This window comes from Pyrgilauda ruficollis, unplaced genomic scaffold, assembly GCF_017590135.1.
Source record: "Pyrgilauda ruficollis isolate IOZ18807 unplaced genomic scaffold, ASM1759013v1 scaffold64, whole genome shotgun sequence".
In the NCBI taxonomy this organism is placed as follows: domain Eukaryota; kingdom Metazoa; phylum Chordata; class Aves; order Passeriformes; family Passeridae; genus Pyrgilauda; species Pyrgilauda ruficollis.
Window position 1 is genome coordinate 170,042 of NW_024528155.1, and position 17,914 is coordinate 187,955.

A 17,914-nucleotide genomic window follows, 5' to 3' on the forward strand; every position below is an offset into this window, starting at 1 on the left:
TCTCCTTCCTTTCCTTCCCTCTCTTCATCCCATCTCATCATACCTCCTCCCTTCCTTTGCACAACCCTTCCTTCCCTCTCCTTCCCCGTTTCCTTTCCCCTCCCCATTCTTTCCCCTCCCCATCCCTTCCTCTCCTCTTCCTTTCCCCTTCCTCTGCCCATCCCATCGCACACTACAATTCCCAGCAGGCAGCGGTGCTGGCGCATGCGCGATACTGGCGCACCGCCCCTCCCCGTGTTGTCCCTCCCGCGGGCGGGCCGGGGCCGGGGCCGGGGCAGCCGGGCCGGGTGGCGCGGAGCGGAGCGGAGCAATGGCAGCGCCGGGGCTGAGGTTCGACGGGCGGGTGGTGCTGGTGACAGGCGCCGGAGGAGGTGAGCGCCAGCCGGGCTCTGCGCACCCGCGGGAGACGGCGGAACTGCTCGTGGGCAGCCCGGGCGGTGCGGGCGCCGAGCCGCCGCTGCCTGCGGCCCCGGCAGGTGCCCCGGGAACAGCGGTCCGGCTTCGGGGGGAAAAAACGGGTTATTTCCGCAGAGGGGAGAAGCGGGGCCGCGGGGGAGGTGTTGTCCGTGCCGTCCCTGGCCGTGCCAAGGCTGTGCAGGGGTCAGGGCCGTGCCTCCTGCTGCCGTCCGAGACCGGCCCGGCGCTGCCCACGGTGGGGACCCCTCCGAACGTGGGGGATTTCTGCTGCAGCGCCGCTGCGTCCCGCTCAGCTGTGGATGTCCTCCTCCAAGCGCTGTCCTGGTCTCCTGACTCCTTCCACCTGAGCTTGGACGTAGCGTCTGAGGCGTGTGACCCGTGCGGCTTGGCACAGAGCTGCTGCAGCACGGCTTTCCCGGGTGCCGTCGGTGCTGCAGAAAGCAGCCGCCCACCTGCTGCTGCCTTCCCGGCCCGCACCCAGGTGGGAGCGGAGGGGGAGATAGATCTCTGCCAGCAGCAGGGCTGGCCTGCGCTGTTGGTGGTCTGCAGGCTTGATCTCTCCGGGGAGCGTGGTCTGCCGTGGAATGCTTAGTTTTGCCAGGAAATGTTTTTGTATTTGTTGTTATGGCGTGGGGTTAGTTGGTTGGTTGGGTTTTTTTGTTGTTTGTTTCTTCCCCGTTTGATTGTTTTTTTTTTTCTTTCTCTGCGCCCATGCTTTGACCATTACCTGCTGTGGTGGTTGAGCAAAAATACAGGCTGTCAGTGTGGATGAGTGAGGGAAAGTTTGTGTTTGTGATGAACTCTTTAGGAAACTTGTTTAGCCATACTCTGAAAAAGTTGTGCCCTCTCCACAGAGGAGTTTTGCTCTCATTTTGTGGTGCCGCACATAGGCAGAGGAGTAATTTTGGAGCCCTAGATTAAGTGATGTCTTGTGAAGAAGTTGTTTTGGAAAGCACTGAACAGTCCATGTACATCACCTTCCTTTCCCCTCCCCATTCTTTCCCCTCCCCATCCCTTCCTCTCCTCTTCCTTTCCCCTTCCTCTGCCCATCCCATCGCACACTACAATTCCCAGCAGGCAGCGGTGCTGGCGCATGCGCGATACTGGCGCACCGCCCCTCCCCGTGTTGTCCCTCCCGCGGGCGGGCCGGGGCCGGGGCCGGGGCAGCCGGGCCGGGTGGCGCGGAGCGGAGCGGAGCAATGGCAGCGCCGGGGCTGAGGTTCGACGGGCGGGTGGTGCTGGTGACAGGCGCCGGAGGAGGTGAGCGCCAGCCGGGCTCTGCGCACCCGCGGGAGACGGCGGAACTGCTCGTGGGCAGCCCGGGCGGTGCGGGCGCCGAGCCGCCGCTGCCTGCGGCCCCGGCAGGTGCCCCGGGAACAGCGGTCCGGCTTCGGGGGGAAAAAACGGGTTATTTCCGCAGAGGGGAGAAGCGGGGCCGCGGGGGAGGTAGGCTGTGCAGGGGTCAGGGCCGTGCCAAGGCTGTGCAGGGGTCAGGGCCGTGCCTCCTGCTGCCGTCCGAGACCGGCCCGGCGCTGCCCACGGTGGGGACCCCTCCGAACGTGGGGGATTTCTGCTGCAGCGCCGCTGCGTCCCGCTCAGCTGTGGATGTCCTCCTCCAAGCGCTGTCCTGGTCTCCTGACTCCTTCCACCTGAGCTTGGACGTAGCGTCTGAGGCGTGTGACCCGTGCGGCTTGGCACAGAGCTGCTGCAGCACGGCTTTCCCGGGTGCCGTCGGTGCTGCAGAAAGCAGCCGCCCACCTGCTGCTGCCTTCCCGGCCCGCACCCAGGTGGGAGCGGAGGGGGAGATAGATCTCTGCCAGCAGCAGGGCTGGCCTGCGCTGTTGGTGGTCTGCAGGCTTGATCTCTCCGGGGAGCGTGGTCTGCCGTGGAATGCTTAGTTTTGCCAGGAAATGTTTTTGTATTTGTTGTTATGGCGTGGGGTTAGTTGGTTGGTTGGGTTTTTTTGTTGTTTGTTTCTTCCCCGTTTGATTGTTTTTTTTTTTCTTTCTCTGCGCCCATGCTTTGACCATTACCTGCTGTGGTGGTTGAGCAAAAATACAGGCTGTCAGTGTGGATGAGTGAGGGAAAGTTTGTGTTTGTGATGAACTCTTTAGGAAACTTGTTTAGCCATACTCTGAAAAAGTTGTGCCCTCTCCACAGAGGAGTTTTGCTCTCATTTTGTGGTGCCGCACATAGGCAGAGGAGTAATTTTGGAGCCCTAGATTAAGTGATGTCTTGTGAAGAAGTTGTTTTGGAAAGCACTGAACAGTCCATGTACATCACCTGAAAGTGACCAACCCAATAACAATCGAGACCAGGTTTTTTAATGGAGTTTTTCTGCTTTTACCAGATCTATATTTGTGGCCTTTTCCCTACATAGTAAGTTTCACTGAAGAACAGGTTATGATCTTGCATAATAGCAAAACAAGGTCACTGTGGCAGTAACAAAGCTTCTGAGTAAAAGTTGTATGTCATAAGTGTGTGTACAGTGACCCTTGTACTCCTAGGGTTAGACTGCTTAAAAATGGTTTGTTAATAGAGAAAATTCCTCTTTATGTTTTATTTCACAACAGCTTTGTAGTAAGTGTTGATTAAATTTAAGCCAAGATTAAGGGAGGTCCTGTTGACTACAGATTAGTTATTGTTTTGCTTTTATTTAATTTACATCACTGTAGTTAGATTGCATTACTAATAGCATTGTTTTTTTGGCATTGATTTTTTGGGTGCTGGTGAACAGATCAGAGGTGGGAATTTATTCAGATATCTGAATCACTAATTTGTGTCAAAGTGATACCTGTTTTCACATATGCACGTACGTGAAAAGTATTTCCTTTCACTTTGAGCAGATCCTCTGTGAAGTACAGTGTTGGACATTGCTTATGCAATCTATCTTTTTTTTTTATTAAGGTTACTTTAGATTCTTAAACATTCAATCCTTGCTTAGCAGTTGAGAAGGCGAGCTCCTATAACACGGCCTGAGTTTTGTGCACTTCTCAGTGGCTTTCCAAAACAAAACAAAAAAAGGCTTTCTTGGACTTGGGTTACATGAACAGTGGGTGTATATGCACCTCACATGTGAAACTCTCTGTTGCTGAGGCCTAAGAGAGTCTTAAAGAAATTTTCAACCTTTTTCAGTGAAATTAGTGTGCTTCAAAACAATATATACAGTTGTTATTTTTTCCCTCTTTTTTTTCTTTTGAGAAGTGGCTTTGAATGTCTCAGTGAGGTGCAAAGAGATACTGTTTGTACTCTGAGAAACTTTCTACTGGCTGATGATTTTTTCATCATTCCAACCTCCTTTTTTTGGAAATGAATAAAAAAGGATCAGTGCCATTAATCCCAAAAACTTTTGATTGGTACAGTGGATAGTATATCTGTAAATCATTTATTGCAATGAATGCCAAACACAACTAGAATCTAAGCCAGAGTGAAGGTTCAAGACCCTTGCTTTGTTTGTAATGTAGAAATGACAGTCTTCTCTTAGGATAGGCAAACTATGTATCTGTTTGGTTAAGTGAGGTATTAGGCATTCCTTTGTATCCAAATGATTTTGTCAGTATATCTTCAGTCACAGTTAAATTTTGTTCAGTTTCTTTTTCAAATCTTAACTTTAACTAGGAAAGTATCTTATTCACTTAGTGCGTAATTAATTAACTTGAAACATTCCCTCCTTCTTCAGTGTTGCCTTAGGACATTAAAGGTTCTTCCTTTCAAACACATATTTCTATCACAAGCCCAAACTCAGCAGTATACAGCTTTCCCAGATGCTTCGGTTGAATCCAATAAAAAAGAGTAAGCGTGGTTTGTTTGGGTTTTTTTTCTCTTGACTGGAAGTTTTACTTACTATTTATCTGTTTGTTTACTTTTATATGTTCTTATAAGAGATTTTGAGCTCCTGGGGGAAATGTTTTGCTTTGAACCTGCAAGGTGTTTGTTTTGATTTGGTGCATTTTTCTTAATGCAATTCATTTTTGTGTAGCTTTTGTCTGAATTGTGATCTAGGAAACAAATTCACTCTTGTTTTTAACCTCTTTTTTTTTTTTTTAAACTAGGTTTGGGCAGAGCATATGCTCTGGCTTTTGCTGAAAGAGGAGCTTCAGTAGTTGGTAAGTTTTATCTTAACTAACTTGATCTAGACAGTAACCTTTGCCTTTTCACATAGCTTGCCTCCGACAGTCCATGCCCTTTTTGACAGTAACCTTTGTTATTTAATGGTTTTCTGTCTTATCTTTTGCTGTTTAATTTTGCCTCTAAGCTTTATTTTCTTATGAAACAAGTTGCCCAAGTTTCTCCAAGGGCTTACCTTTGCTGGAAAGCCAGTTTGAGTCAGATAATTTCTTAGATTTAACTTTCATCTATGCATGCAAGTCTTTACTGCAGTCTGTTGCCAGAGAGTGTGTTGTCTTAGGTAAATTCTACTCAGAATATGATAAATTCTACTCCAATATGATCATTTGAATATGTGAATATGTTGTCTTATAGTGCTTTCTCCCAAGAAATGTAACTCAATAGCATTGTTTCTTTCTACAGCTCATGGGACAGAAGCGCTGTCTGGTATCAGTGTCAGTGCCAAATAGCTGTCAGTAGAGAATTTCTGGTGGTTTTGTAGTTCCTTGGTTGAACCATAGCAGGGCATATTTAGTTATGAAAAATGCTGTATCACAAGGCAGTTCTGAAGGCTGAGTTGTATTTTGGGTACTCACCTGCAGTCAGCATTGCCATTTTTAGACTGGCTCTTCAGAAAAATCTATTCACTGAAAGGCTTGTCAGGCACTGGAACAGGCCAGGGAGGTGGTTGAATGACCACCCCGGGAGTAATTAAAAGATTAGTGTAGATGTGGCACTGAGGGACATGGTTTACTCCTGGGCTTGGCGGTGTTAGGTTAATGGTGGGACTTAACCTTACAAGATGTTTCCAACCTAAATCATTCTGTGATTTTATGGTTTTGTTGCCTATGAATGAATTTGTACAGGTACTGTTCCTGAGTTCAAGATTAAGTGCTTAAGGAGATTATGGACAAGACCTTGCTCACTGTTTTTGTTTCTAGTTTTCTAATGACAACACCTATCTCAGTTTACAAAATTTCATGAAGATTGTTTGGTTTTACTTCATTGATTAAAAATATGTATGTGTGTAGACCACTTCAGAAAAATCTGGGTTGTTTCTTCTTTTTTTCTGTTAATTGCCATCTTTGATACTTGCTGTATTTATCACGTGAATAATTCACATTGAGTTCTTATTGAGCAAAAATTATGTCACTGAAGCAGTCCAAATATTTTATATTGACTCTCTGTATATGGTGGTGGTCTTACTTTCCAGAATGATCTGAAGAAAATGTATTCTATTGCCTGACCACAGCTAATGCTCCTTTATCTCTTGGGCTTATTGTGCAATAACTAAACAGTACGTTAAGAATTGACTGTAAGGGCAACTTCTTGTTTACTTTTGGAAACTTCACCACACTTCAGCTTGTCTTGCAGTATTACCTCTACATGCTTGTATTTTTTTCTCCTGTTCTCTTACAAATCTGACTTCAAGGAGTTGAGAAACTACTTGTATAAACCCTAGTTTTTAAAACTCAAGCAGATATGAGGCTCATATCTGCCTTGTCTCTTTAAAACAAGTTCCCTTTTGTAAGCTGTGGAAATGAAGGTATGTTGTAACATCAATGATCAAATGATCAAACTCTGGAGGAATATTTTGAGTAGTTGGAAGAAAAACAGTCGACCCCAACATGACACCTTTGTCCAGTCCTGCATCTCTGTTGAGCGAGTTACTGTTGGTGTGGTTAGATTGACAAGAGCAACCTAGGTGGAAAACTCCATTCTCATCACCCTAAGGCTGCCTGCTACAACTGTTTTTTGTTTTTCTTTATCTCCTTCATGCCTCTCATCAGGAAAAGTTGAAAGCAGGAAGAAGGGATGATTTGCTTTTGTCTTGAATCCTGTGTTATCTCCAGACCTACTGTTTCTTCTGGTCTGTCTGAGGGCTCTTGTGTTGCTGTTTTAGTTTAGTTTAGAATTATGCTTTTGAAGCATCTCTCCTGATATGTATCTTATTTGTATTTTTGCTTGCATAGTGAAATGGTATTGAATTGCATGAGTGCTTTAAAAAACAGACTGGAAGATGCAATCTATCAGCACACCAACATTGTTCATGTGTGTTTGGTTTGTGACACCAGAATACCACAAGAAATCAGCTGGCTTAAAAAACTTGTACTGTAGATGTGAGGTGCTCTGCACCAATTGTTTCACCCTCCAGATTTGCTTCTGCTACTCTGCTATGACACACTCATAGCCTTAGAGGAATTCTTCTTCAAGGTTCAGACTATAGCTGCAGTCTTTGGCTCTTTTTGACTGCATGTTCTCAACTGAAAATTGTATGATGTAAAGCTTGGGCTTAAAATAATGGTATTTCTCTATTTTGTTGTTAGTTTTTTTTTTCATTGTATCACACTCATGGAGTTACTATTTTTAAAGCCTATAATAGCTCAGCTCTTGCTTACACACTGATTTCTGTTTCAACTCCATTAGTACCTGTGCTCGGCCTAAGGTACTTTACCACCTCTGAAAATTTTACCAAATATTTAATTAAGTTTTTGTCAGCAAATTGCTATTGAAGTGTGGGATAAGCATATATAAACTTGTCTGTGGTAGAGAGTTGTAAGGTCTTAACAGGACTGAATGCTTTGTATATGTTTACCACCTGAATTGTTCACTATTCTTTCCCAGGTGTTGTTCCTGATTTGCTTTCCCGCTAATACCATGGATGTTGCAGACTGAGCAGTCTGCCTGCGTTGCCTATCCTAACACATCACTACACTTAGAAATTTTTCTTAATGCCTCACTTGAATCGTGTTGGCTGCATGTTTGGATTGTTAGATATTGATCTATTGGCTTGGAGATTTTTGTCTCCTTTGTTTTTTGCATCAGTGTTAAGGTACTTGTACTTCCTGCTTAAGGCTGGGCATTTTTTGCGTTTGGTTTGTTTATGCTTGGTTGTTTTTTCTGGGTTTTTTATATGACCCTCCCCTTTTGGTGCTCACTTCTTCTGGACTTTGGGATTTTTATTTTCTCACAAATTTTTTGCCATGTTTCTATATTTCTCTTGAAGTGCTGCACACAAAGATGAATATAGGATTCCAGATGAGGCTTCTTGATCTGGATAATACAGAGTGATTTTGTGGTGTGTCCTGCAAGCCGTGTTCCTGTTTACATTGAGAGTTTTAAAAAAAAGGCACAAAATGGGTCTGTTTCATTTTGTCATGATACAACAGACTGGGCATTGCTGTTTTCATCAAGACCAGCAAGAATATCCTGCATATTTTGTGGATTTCACTGTGTCAGGCTTCTTGAGGTCAGAAGGCAGGAAGCTGGAATTCACCATAGCAAAAGACTGTTCAGCAGAATACCAGTGTTGCATGTAAATTCAGTCAATTCTGGCTTTCTTACAATTCCATTTTGAACCCATTTAAACAACTTCTTAGAATTTTTTAAGATCCTTTGTCTAAATACAACGTTTTTATGGGATTTTTGGGAGTGTTTTTGTTCCCCTGGTAATTCTGTGAAGCTGTGGGATGTGCAGGAGTGCGGCAGAGTGTGGCAACGGTACATTCTAGCTGCCGTTAGTGACGTGTGCCCCATTGTGGAGAGCAGCCTGGAACAGCTGTGTGTCAGGTGGGCCTCTTACCCCACAGGAGCAGGATCTGGAGCTCCAGAGCAGGCACCGGAGCCTGCTTTGTTCAGACCGCTGGATCTCTTCTGTGGTGGTGTTGACTAGTAGTGGTTTAGCTACTCTATTAAACAGGAACAAAGTCTTTCCAGTCTTGCTTGCAGTTCATGCAATAGTTAGAGACTGGAATAAATTGCCTATGATTGGGTATAGTCTAGATCCTTATCTCTGAACTACAGCATAATTACAGAGGTAGTCTGAGCAGGGCAAGCAAGTCAAATACATGGTGGAGGGGCAGTAAAAAAGGTTCTGTTTTCCATGTTATTTAAAGAAAAAAGGATAATGCATGTTGCACGACTTGAAAAGAAATAGTCATATGTCCTACTATTTTTCTCTTGTCATCTGTGGTTCTCAGTAATGTGGTTCCAGATGCAGCAGGCTTTATTAATACTCCTTACAACCTCCAATGTGATAATGAGGTAAGGACAGACCATGAAGTCTGAGTGTTAACAACAAAAATTTCATTTCTTTGTCATGTGCAGTGAATGATCTTGGAGGTGATTTTAAGGGATATGGCAAAAGCTCCTCAGCTGCTGACAAAGTTGTCGATGAAATCAGAGCAAAAGGAGGGAAAGCAGTACCCAATTATGGTATGTTATTTTTCCAGATGAGTGTAATACTTTATCTGTAGGAATAATGGGCATGTTAAATGAAAAGTTGATGCTGCTTAGTGAAAGATTACTGCCAGCTTACCATTAAATATACATTAAACAAGTGTGATATCATGTGGAGTGAGGAGACAGATGCTAAAAGCAGGTGCATTAATTGCCTCTTTTAATTAAGATTTGTCTACTAATGCCCATATCTTTTGTCTCATTTTTTAACATTGATGTATTAAGCAGCTGTTCATCCACAGTCTTCAGAAGCTAAATGGGAAAGGATAATTCTTGCTTGCTTTGCTTTGTGCTTTTCTTGCAGTCGCAAATGTCGTGCCATTTAGATTTGCTGTGCACAATTTAGTTTTCTTAGCTCTGTGAAATTAGTTGTTAATATCCTGGAAGTGTAGTGTATCCAGTTAATTTTATTTGAGAATTTGTACTTTTTTCTTACAGATTCTGTGGAAGATGGTGAAAAGCTTGTGAAGACAGCCCTTGAGGCTTTTGGGAGGATAGGTACAGTTGCTTAATTCATGTTGAAACTTGTTTGCAAGTGCAAAGCCATTATAAGCAATGCAGTTAACAACATGTGTATGAAATATGTTTTGACCACAGTAGTACTCACCAGCCCTTGATGCCTGTAGTCAGTGAACTCTGAATACGGGGCTTTTAGCTTTTAATCTGAATTATCGACTTTCCTGTTTTTTGTTGTTGTTGTTTTGTTTTGGTTTTTTTTTTTTTTAATTTTTTTTTGTTGTTGTTTTTGATGGGTGGTTTTTTTTGGGTTTTTTTGGTTTTTTTTTTTTTGTGGTATTAGCAGAAGTTTGAAGCTTAGTATATGATTTCGTATTTTCCCACCCTTCAGAATTTTGGAAATTCCATAATGGTTAACAATTTCTATCACAAAGCACAAAGTCTATGAAGTGTTATAACTGGCTGCATAGAATTAGCATAAATAGTGTTGCTGAAAGCATAATTTCATGTTTTGTAAACTCTTCTGCTTACATAAGGTAAACATGCATTAACAGAAATGAAAAAAAGAAAATCCTAAGATATTTTACCTAACAGTTAACATTCTTTTTAACCATGTGATTTCCACTATTTGAAACCACTTGGTGAGTTTAACTCAGGGTTAAATGTCTTAAAGTACACATAAACAAAGTCAACAGGAACCCAGTTAAATATCTGACGAGAAATTGTTATGATCCAGGTCACTTTATCAGCTTTGAGACTCTGTAGTTTCTCTAGTTATCATTTGGGCTACTGCAACAAAGCTGTTGGCATAAACTGCATAATCAGGGCATTCTGAAATTCAGGGCAGGCTTCAAAGCTGTACAGGATGGCTGCATCCTGCAGGTATTAGATTCCTAGGCAGCCAGCACTTCACAGCTATGCCTGCTTTTGAGGCTTTGTCCCATTGAGGTCTCTGTTGGGTTGAGACTTGCCTGTCCTGAAGTATTATGTTGTAATTTTTGTCCAAGGGTAGAATTCATTAATCAGGACAAGGAGCTATAGAATATATATAATATGATATATATGTTGAGTGTTGCTGTCTGTATATATTTGAAAGTAGGAGAAAAATAGAAACAAGCTTGTATTTTATCAGTGCATTGAATTAGTTACCTTTTTTTTATTTCAGATATTGTTATAAACAATGCTGGGTGAGTATACCTGTCCTGTTTGAGTGTGGGCTGTCCCTTTTGTGTAAACAAATGTTGATCTTGTGTTTGTTTTGTTTCCCTAATATCGCATTTTAGGATCCTGAGAGACCGTTCCTTTGTTCGGATAAGTGATGAGGATTGGGGTGAGTTGATTTTAAAATGAATTCAAAATGTTCTTTCTGTGTGAAGGGTGACATGTATATCCCTCCCATGAGAACAAGAAAGAACAGAAGACAGGGAAGGCTTACCTTTTGCCCTGCAAGCTTAGTGGAAAGCTGCTTGTGTTCAGTATGCAAACCAGGTCTGTGCTGCAACGCATGGTAGGTGTATGTAGTTCCAAAGGGGAAGAAGGGCTTTTCTTCCCACTCCTGGTTGCCTAATGCAGTAAGAAAAAGAGCTGTGTGAATTACACACAATAGTTTTTGTGAGTGCAACATTCCTAGTGCCAGCACTGAGTGGCTGAATACTAAACAGGCTTAAAAGACCCAGAACTAAGCAGAGAGGAAAGCAAACTAATGTGACAAGGGACAGAAGAAAAAGCAAAACCTTCACTGAGATTGTAGATGATGGTAAGTCAGTGGAGGAGACTTTACAAAGATGGTCTGTCTTCTGTACTTCTTGTCTGAGTCTGTTTAAGTGCAGGAATTTTGAATGCTTTTGAATTCTGTACAGGAGAGACCCATCCAAGAGGTGGTATATGTGGGCAGCCCCTTCATAACCTGTGCATGTTCAGGCAAGTGCTGAAAAATGATCTGTCAAGACAAAAAAACCCCCAAAAACAAACAAACAAAAAAACCCACCCCAAAACAAAACAAAAAAAAGCAACAAAAATACCCCAAAAAAAAAAAAAAACCAAAACGCAAAAACCAAAAAAAACCCAACAAAAAACCTGTTTGAAGGGATGAATTTCTTCCTCATTTTTGTCATGAGGAAGAAATATGGTGCATTTCAATCTGGGAGACAAAGCCTGGGATTACTAAACTGATGTTACTTTGTTCCTAGATATAATTCACAGAATTCATTTGAGGGGATCGTTCCTGGTCACCCGAGCTGCATGGAATCATATGAAAAATCAGAAATTTGGCAGGTAAAAATGTGTGTTCTGTATTGCATTTTTCAGTAGGGTATAACAGACTGATGCATGCCCAAACAGTGAAGTCTTGCGTTCTTTTCTTTCACTTTGTCAGGGTTGGAGCAAAATCAGTGAAAATGTTTTTACAATTCTGATCCCTCCTCTCCACTTCCTCAGTCAAATGTTTAAAGTTTTTTTTTCCAATATATTTAAATATATTTAAACTCTCCCAAACAGAAGTTGTAACTATGTAAAAATACCATTTCAGTTTATGAGGATTGGTTAGAAATGTTTGTTACTTGTATGTTACTGCAAGTTTGAGGGACTCTTGTTCTGCTCCTTCTTACTCAAATGACTGGTACATGCAATTCTGCTTGTAGGCCATGGACTTTTTTGTTTGGTGCAGGATTGTCATGAGTTTTCTTTGTTTGTCAGTTTTAACCCTTTTGACAATTGTATTTTTCTTAAAAGTTATGGGAGTGTTCTTAGTCTGGTTTTGGTATGTATTACTGTTAACTCAAAAAGTTCAGTGAAATCAGATTTTTTTTCCATTTTTGTGATTTTATCAAAGCACTGGTTATATTAATCTTAACCATACCCATGTGTTGAAAACTGTGTGAGCTATGTCTCATCCTGTGACCTAAATGACATTCATTCTCATCCAGGGAAGTGAGCTGTGAGGATAGCGAAAGTCTGAAGTCTGGGAGATGAAAATTAAATTATTTATTCAAAAACAGCTTAATTCTAGAGTTGCATCCATTTAGGATAATGTTTCCCTTGTAACCTTTTCTATATTTGCTCAGATAACAGTGGGAGTGAGTGCTTCTGCAGTTTGTAGATAGACATGTTCCATCTGCAAAATGCCTGCTCTACATACAGTTTGTAGCTTTTCTTCATTATATTGAACCACTACTTGCAACACTTCTCTTTACTTAGATTAAAAATATCAGATTATTGGCACTGAGGCGGATAAAAAAAGTGAAATATACGTGGATCCCAGCTATGCTGTGTGTTTACAAGTAGATTTCAACAGAATCTGATAAGGCTTCATGTTGGTTTTGCATGGCCTGGTTTTTGGTAGCGGGGGGATCACAGAGGTGGCTTCTGTGAGAAGCTGCTGGAAGCTTCTGCTGCGTCCAGCAGAGCCAATCAGTGGTGGCTCTGAACAGGGACATGCTGCTGGCCAAGACTGGACCAGTTGGAGGTGATGGTAATGCCTCTGTGATACCAGATTTAAGAAGAAAATCAGAACAAAAGGACACACAGTTTTTTCTGCCCAGGGAAGAGAAGGAGGTGAGAACATGTGAGGGAAACAACATGGAGACACCAAAGTCAGTGGAGAAGGATGGGCAGAAGGTGCTCCAGGTACCAGAGCTGAGATTCCTCTGCAGGCTGTGGTGAGACCATGGTGAGGCAGCTGTGCCCATGGGATCCATGGGAGATGCAGAGATCCACCCACAGCCCGTGGGATCCATGGGGGCTGCAGAGATCCGCCTGCAGCCCATGAGGGAGATGCCTGGGGGAGGCTATGATCCAGTGGAAGACCTGGTGGAGAGAGAGGGCCCTTGTTCCAGGCTGGAGCAGCCTGTCCATGGAGGACTGCACCCCATGGAAAGAGTGACCCATGTCACAGCAGTTTTGGGAGGACTGTCTGCCTGTGGGAGTGACTCACACTTGCAGCAGGTGTGGTATGGCTGCTGCTTGTGACACGCTGAAGAATTTCAGGGAGAACTGTCTCCTGTGGGAGGGACCCCATGGTCTCACAGGCGATGGACTCCTCTCCTGGAGCAGCAGAAGAAAATCTTGGTGATAACTGACCAAACCATCATGCCCTGTCTCCCTGTGATGTTGGTGGGAAGGAGGAAGGGGTTATTTTAGAAAGGGCTTATTTTACTTCTCATTATACTTCTGTCTTTTTTAGTAATAAATTCACTTGTACATTTAAGTTGAGCCTGTTTTGCCCTTGGATTGTTTTCTCCCAGTCCTTATCTCAACTCATGACCCCATTGTTAATTTTTTTCTGTCTTCTGCCCAGCTCTGGCAGGGGAGGGTGAGCAAGGAGCTTTCCTGGCATTTGGCCAGTGTCAAACCATGACAGGGTTCCTTTAAAAGTGAAGGTGTAGACCCATTTCTATTGAATTGAGATGGTCTGCAGCACAATGTTTTCTTGCCTCAAACCAGCTGTGAGCTGTAGTGGTTTTAGAGCTCTTGTCTGAGCAGTTCAGTTACCTCCAAAGCAATAATGGGAACAGCAAAGAGCAAGACTTTCCTTTCCTGTCTTCTGTCATGCATTTAATGCATATTAGAGTTCTTTGAATGTGAATTCTGTAAGAACATCTCTTCAGATATTACCAGGTAGATAATATTAAGGGAAGTAATTTTCAGCAAAGTAATTTTCTTCTGAGTGATGAAACCTTTTATTAGTTGTGAGAATAAAACCATGTGAAATGAGGAGAGAAATGAAAAAAATTACTTTTCTCTATACAGGACCTAATGTCAGAGAATGTCTTTCCTAGTGTTGCAATATCACTCAGAAAGCCTCATGACTTTGTTCGTTTTCTGCTACTCTGACAATGGTCAGGATTTGTGAGATGTTTGCTATCCATCAAACATTAGTTACATGATTGTTAGCAAAACAAGTAATATTTTGTTTTGTGGAATATGGAGACTATATTGCCAAAGGTGGCAAATGTTGTTGTGTAGAATCAAGTCACTTGAAGAAATAATTTCATTTTTTTTCTCTCTTCTCCCCTAAGAATAATTATGACATCCTCAGCTGCTGGAATATATGGAAACTTTGGTCAGGCAAACTACAGTGCTGCAAAACTTGGCCTTTTGGGTCTTGCAAACACAATTGCAATTGAAGGTCGGAAGTATAACATCCACTGCAACACAATTGCTCCTACTGCTGGATCCAGGCTGACCCAGACTGTTATGCCACAAGGTGAATAATTTAAGGTCTACATGTACTGGTATTTTTCAATGAATTGAAGCATAACAAACTTTCTTACCTCTTAGAAAATGCAAGTCCTTCACACTTCATGTACTACCAGTTCATTTTTCCTACTGTCTTTTTGTCTTTGAGCTGTCAACTTATTTGCTTTGTCTGTTGTGAGGAATTTTACTTTCTGCCACAAGATACGAGGCAAATTTTCTCATTTGCAAAAGCAATTTCATGTAGCAAGGCTCTTTAATTGTAATCTCTTCCACAATCCTCCTACAGTAGTGGAAAGGTTTGTTTGTTTCATCACATGTGACATCAAGTATGTGCATATGGTGTTTGCACTTGTTACAGTATTGCCTAATTGCAGAATACTTGGTTTTTACACAACATGTCATGTGTGTACTTAGTGGTTCCATGATCAGCAGGAGATGATAGTGAACTGAGTTGCTTAATTTTTCTATATTGCACATCTACTAATCTTTGAAAGGTTGAACAGGTTTAACAGAGTAAGTGTGCGTAAGTGTAAATTTACGATAAATAGACTGACTAATTACTTCAGCAAATGACCAGAAGAAAGAAAAATAATTTGGAAAAAAAAAAAAAGGTCTGTTAAAGGAAATTGCTCTCAGAAAATCTTCTAAAATCAGCCTATTTCATTTCACTCCTGACCTTCTTTTCCCTTATATTGGGCAGATTTCAAAGCCAAGGAAATCATCACATTTGTCAGACTCATATACAGGGTATTGGAGAGTAATATATTTTGTATGTTATGCACAGATCGAATGCTTGATTTTGTTTGATTGAAGTAGCCTGGTTTAGGTTTAAATAATCCAAGTGGTCATGACTCGAGCAGTCTTGTAAGTTCCAGGATTTAATGGAATTGTTACAGGAGATCTAAATGCATGAAGCATGCAACGTAAAATGGATTACAGTAGCTGGCAAGTTCTGAAGATATTTAATCTACATAGGATGATAAATAATACTGCAGAATTTTCTTTCTTAGTCATTTTAAGGAGAGTGAGATCCTTTGGTCTCTCTGTAAGATACTTACAGCTCTGATGATTTATTTCTTATCTTGTTCATTCCATTCCTGTCCAGTTTTTCAAGTACTCCTAAAAGATTTGAGTACCAAAACTTAAAAATCATTTTCAGAGGTCATCAAATGATCCTTGTTAATCTTAGTCAGGACTTTGTCTTCAGATGTCTGCAGGCACCTATGCTTTTTCATTGCCATACATTGCCATACATTGTTACTTACGTTCAACTTCACCCACATATTCTTGTTCTTGCTAAGAACTCTTAAATGCAGTTTGCATCTTTTGTATGGTTTTGTTCTTGTTTTTGTTTTTTTTTTTTTTAACTTCTAGTACCTATTTTTAAATTATTTTAAGAGTGGATTACAAGCATTAATGATAATAGTATAGGGCTAGATTTTGAGACTAAATTATGTGTGGCATAAAGTAGAATACTTTGGAAAAGCCTAAGGGATTTGCTGTGCACTTACAACATGCCATATTAAATGGAATTCAACTTTCTTCTGCTTTTATGGAACTTCTGAAAATGAACTTCTGTTTACCTTAGTTTTGCTATTAAAGAAGTACTTGTAATGATAAGCTTTCCTAGCTCTTCATCTAGGAAAATCTGGCTACAGTTGAAAATGCTTGATGACCTTTAGCTGAGGAACAGCTGTATATCTACTGCTGTTGAAAGAATAATAGTCTAAAAGCTGAAAGAGAAAATTAAGCAAAGTTAATATTCAGACAGTGGATAGAATATGTGATAAGAGCTGCCTGGACAACCACACTGTTCCATGACAATGTCTCAATTTTCAGATAGCTTTCTATTGTGCTGGATGTCAATGAAAATTCAAAAATAGCACTGATATGTAAATTTAGCAGAGTGATAATTCTCTCTATTGTTTGGAAAAATCAGCATTTCTAAATGAGATAACTGCAGTGGCTGATTGTTTAAGAGTTATTTTCATAATGTCTTGTCTATATAGTTGACTAGCATATTAAAAGGAAAATAGCTCAGGTATGTCTTTGTCAGGATTATGTATAGCTGTCTTGTCCTTATTTCAGGCTGCCTGTCAGGTGGAAATTTAGGAAGGTTATCTGGCTTTGCAGTCTCCATGTAGCAGTGTTCCCAACAGTTAAACAGGCTTTCATCTCTCTGGCTGAGAAGCCATGTCGTGGGCTTAGGCAGCATATATGTATCTCACTAGACGTTCATATTTATTGAATCTTCAAATGTTTTATTTACCTGGTCCTTTCTTTTAATTACAGAATACTGTTGATAAAATTCTCCTGGTTCTGCTGTTCATAAGAGGGTGTTAGATTAAATAATTTGGTGAAACCATAGAGTATTTCTATTTCACGTTTCCCCCCTCCAATTTCCTCTAGATCTGGTCGATGCTTTCAAACCAGAATATGTTGCTCCTTTAGTAGTTTGGCTTTGCCACGAGAGCTGTGCTGAAAATGGCAGTCTGTTTGAGGTAATTTTTTTATTTTTCCTTTCTTCTCCCTCCTTCCCTCCCTTTGCTCTTTTCCCCCAAAATCAGTTGTTTTATCTTGTCCAGCCTTAAACTTGTTGCTGAAATTAAATTACCATGTGTGAACTACATACTCAGCATAGACAGAAGACATATTGATCTGGTTGTACAGTATTTGACAAGTACTTCAGGCAGTCGCAGTTTAGTCAAGTTCTGTTCTGTGCTCAAAATGCTACCAATTTGATTGTTACAATTCTTATTGTACGCTTTTAAGATTGAAAAGATACCAAAATTCAAAATACGTTTTTGTTCTCAAAGTCGTTCTAACCTAGCAAGTAGCTTGCAGGAAGGAGCAATTACTTTATTATGATATTCATTATAGGTATTGGCATCAAACTGCTAACTCATATATTGGATGGAAACTCTTTTATGTTGGTCACATTCAGGTGCTTAACTAAACTATTAAAGACAACCAGCAGTAGTTCAGAAATTCTTAATATATTGAGTTTGTTCTGAAGTATAGTTTTGTTTCCCAGCATTACCAAAGCTTTGCTTTGTGACATGTCCTAAGCTGATTATATTCTTTTTGTCTTGGCAGGTGGGAGCTGGGTGGATTGGAAAATGTAAGTACTTTATGCTGGAGGATTGATCTTGTTTTTGGAATTGACATCTAGACTGTGCAAATTTTCTTTAGACTTAATGTGTATGCTCAAGACATTTTTTACTCAGGCAAGAAGATGAATAAAAGCCTAGGGTTCTGAGGAAACTGCTTGTATTTGGTAAAAGTTAAAACTTTTAACTTCATGTGGGAAAAACTGGTAACTTCAGTATGTGCATTGTGACGCTTTTGAACTAACAAGAAAATCTGCCTGAGTAACTTCAACTCTTGGATCCTGGGCATAATTTGAAGTCGAATTTGTAGTGCTAAGTACACGTTGTTGCCTTTTCTTGGTAACTTTAATTTTTCCTGATATAAAATATCACATGCTGATAAACAGGCA

At 41.3% G+C, this 17,914-nt stretch overlaps 1 protein-coding gene across 2 annotated transcripts in view; it reads left to right on the plus strand.

The window, feature by feature from the left end:
- The first annotated feature begins 247 nt into the window (after positions 1-247).
- Positions 248-17,914, plus strand: part of HSD17B4 (hydroxysteroid 17-beta dehydrogenase 4) — a 62,960-nt gene continuing 45,293 nt past the window's right edge. Inside the window, exons 1-10 of one of the 2 annotated variants that reach the window (XM_041484162.1) lie at positions 248-371; positions 4,470-4,523; positions 8,632-8,739; positions 9,202-9,261; positions 10,385-10,406; positions 10,503-10,549; positions 11,409-11,493; positions 14,235-14,422; positions 16,825-16,916; positions 17,512-17,536. In XM_041484162.1, coding sequence (XP_041340096.1) covers positions 311-371; positions 4,470-4,523; positions 8,632-8,739; positions 9,202-9,261; positions 10,385-10,406; positions 10,503-10,549; positions 11,409-11,493; positions 14,235-14,422; positions 16,825-16,916; positions 17,512-17,536 — 742 coding nt within the window. In that variant the 5' untranslated portion in view covers positions 248-310. Of the gene's footprint in view, positions 372-1,522; positions 1,678-4,469; positions 4,524-8,631; positions 8,740-9,201; positions 9,262-10,384; positions 10,407-10,502; positions 10,550-11,408; positions 11,494-14,234; positions 14,423-16,824; positions 16,917-17,511; positions 17,537-17,914 lie in introns of those variants that run through there. The other variant, XM_041484161.1, reaches the window with a different exon arrangement.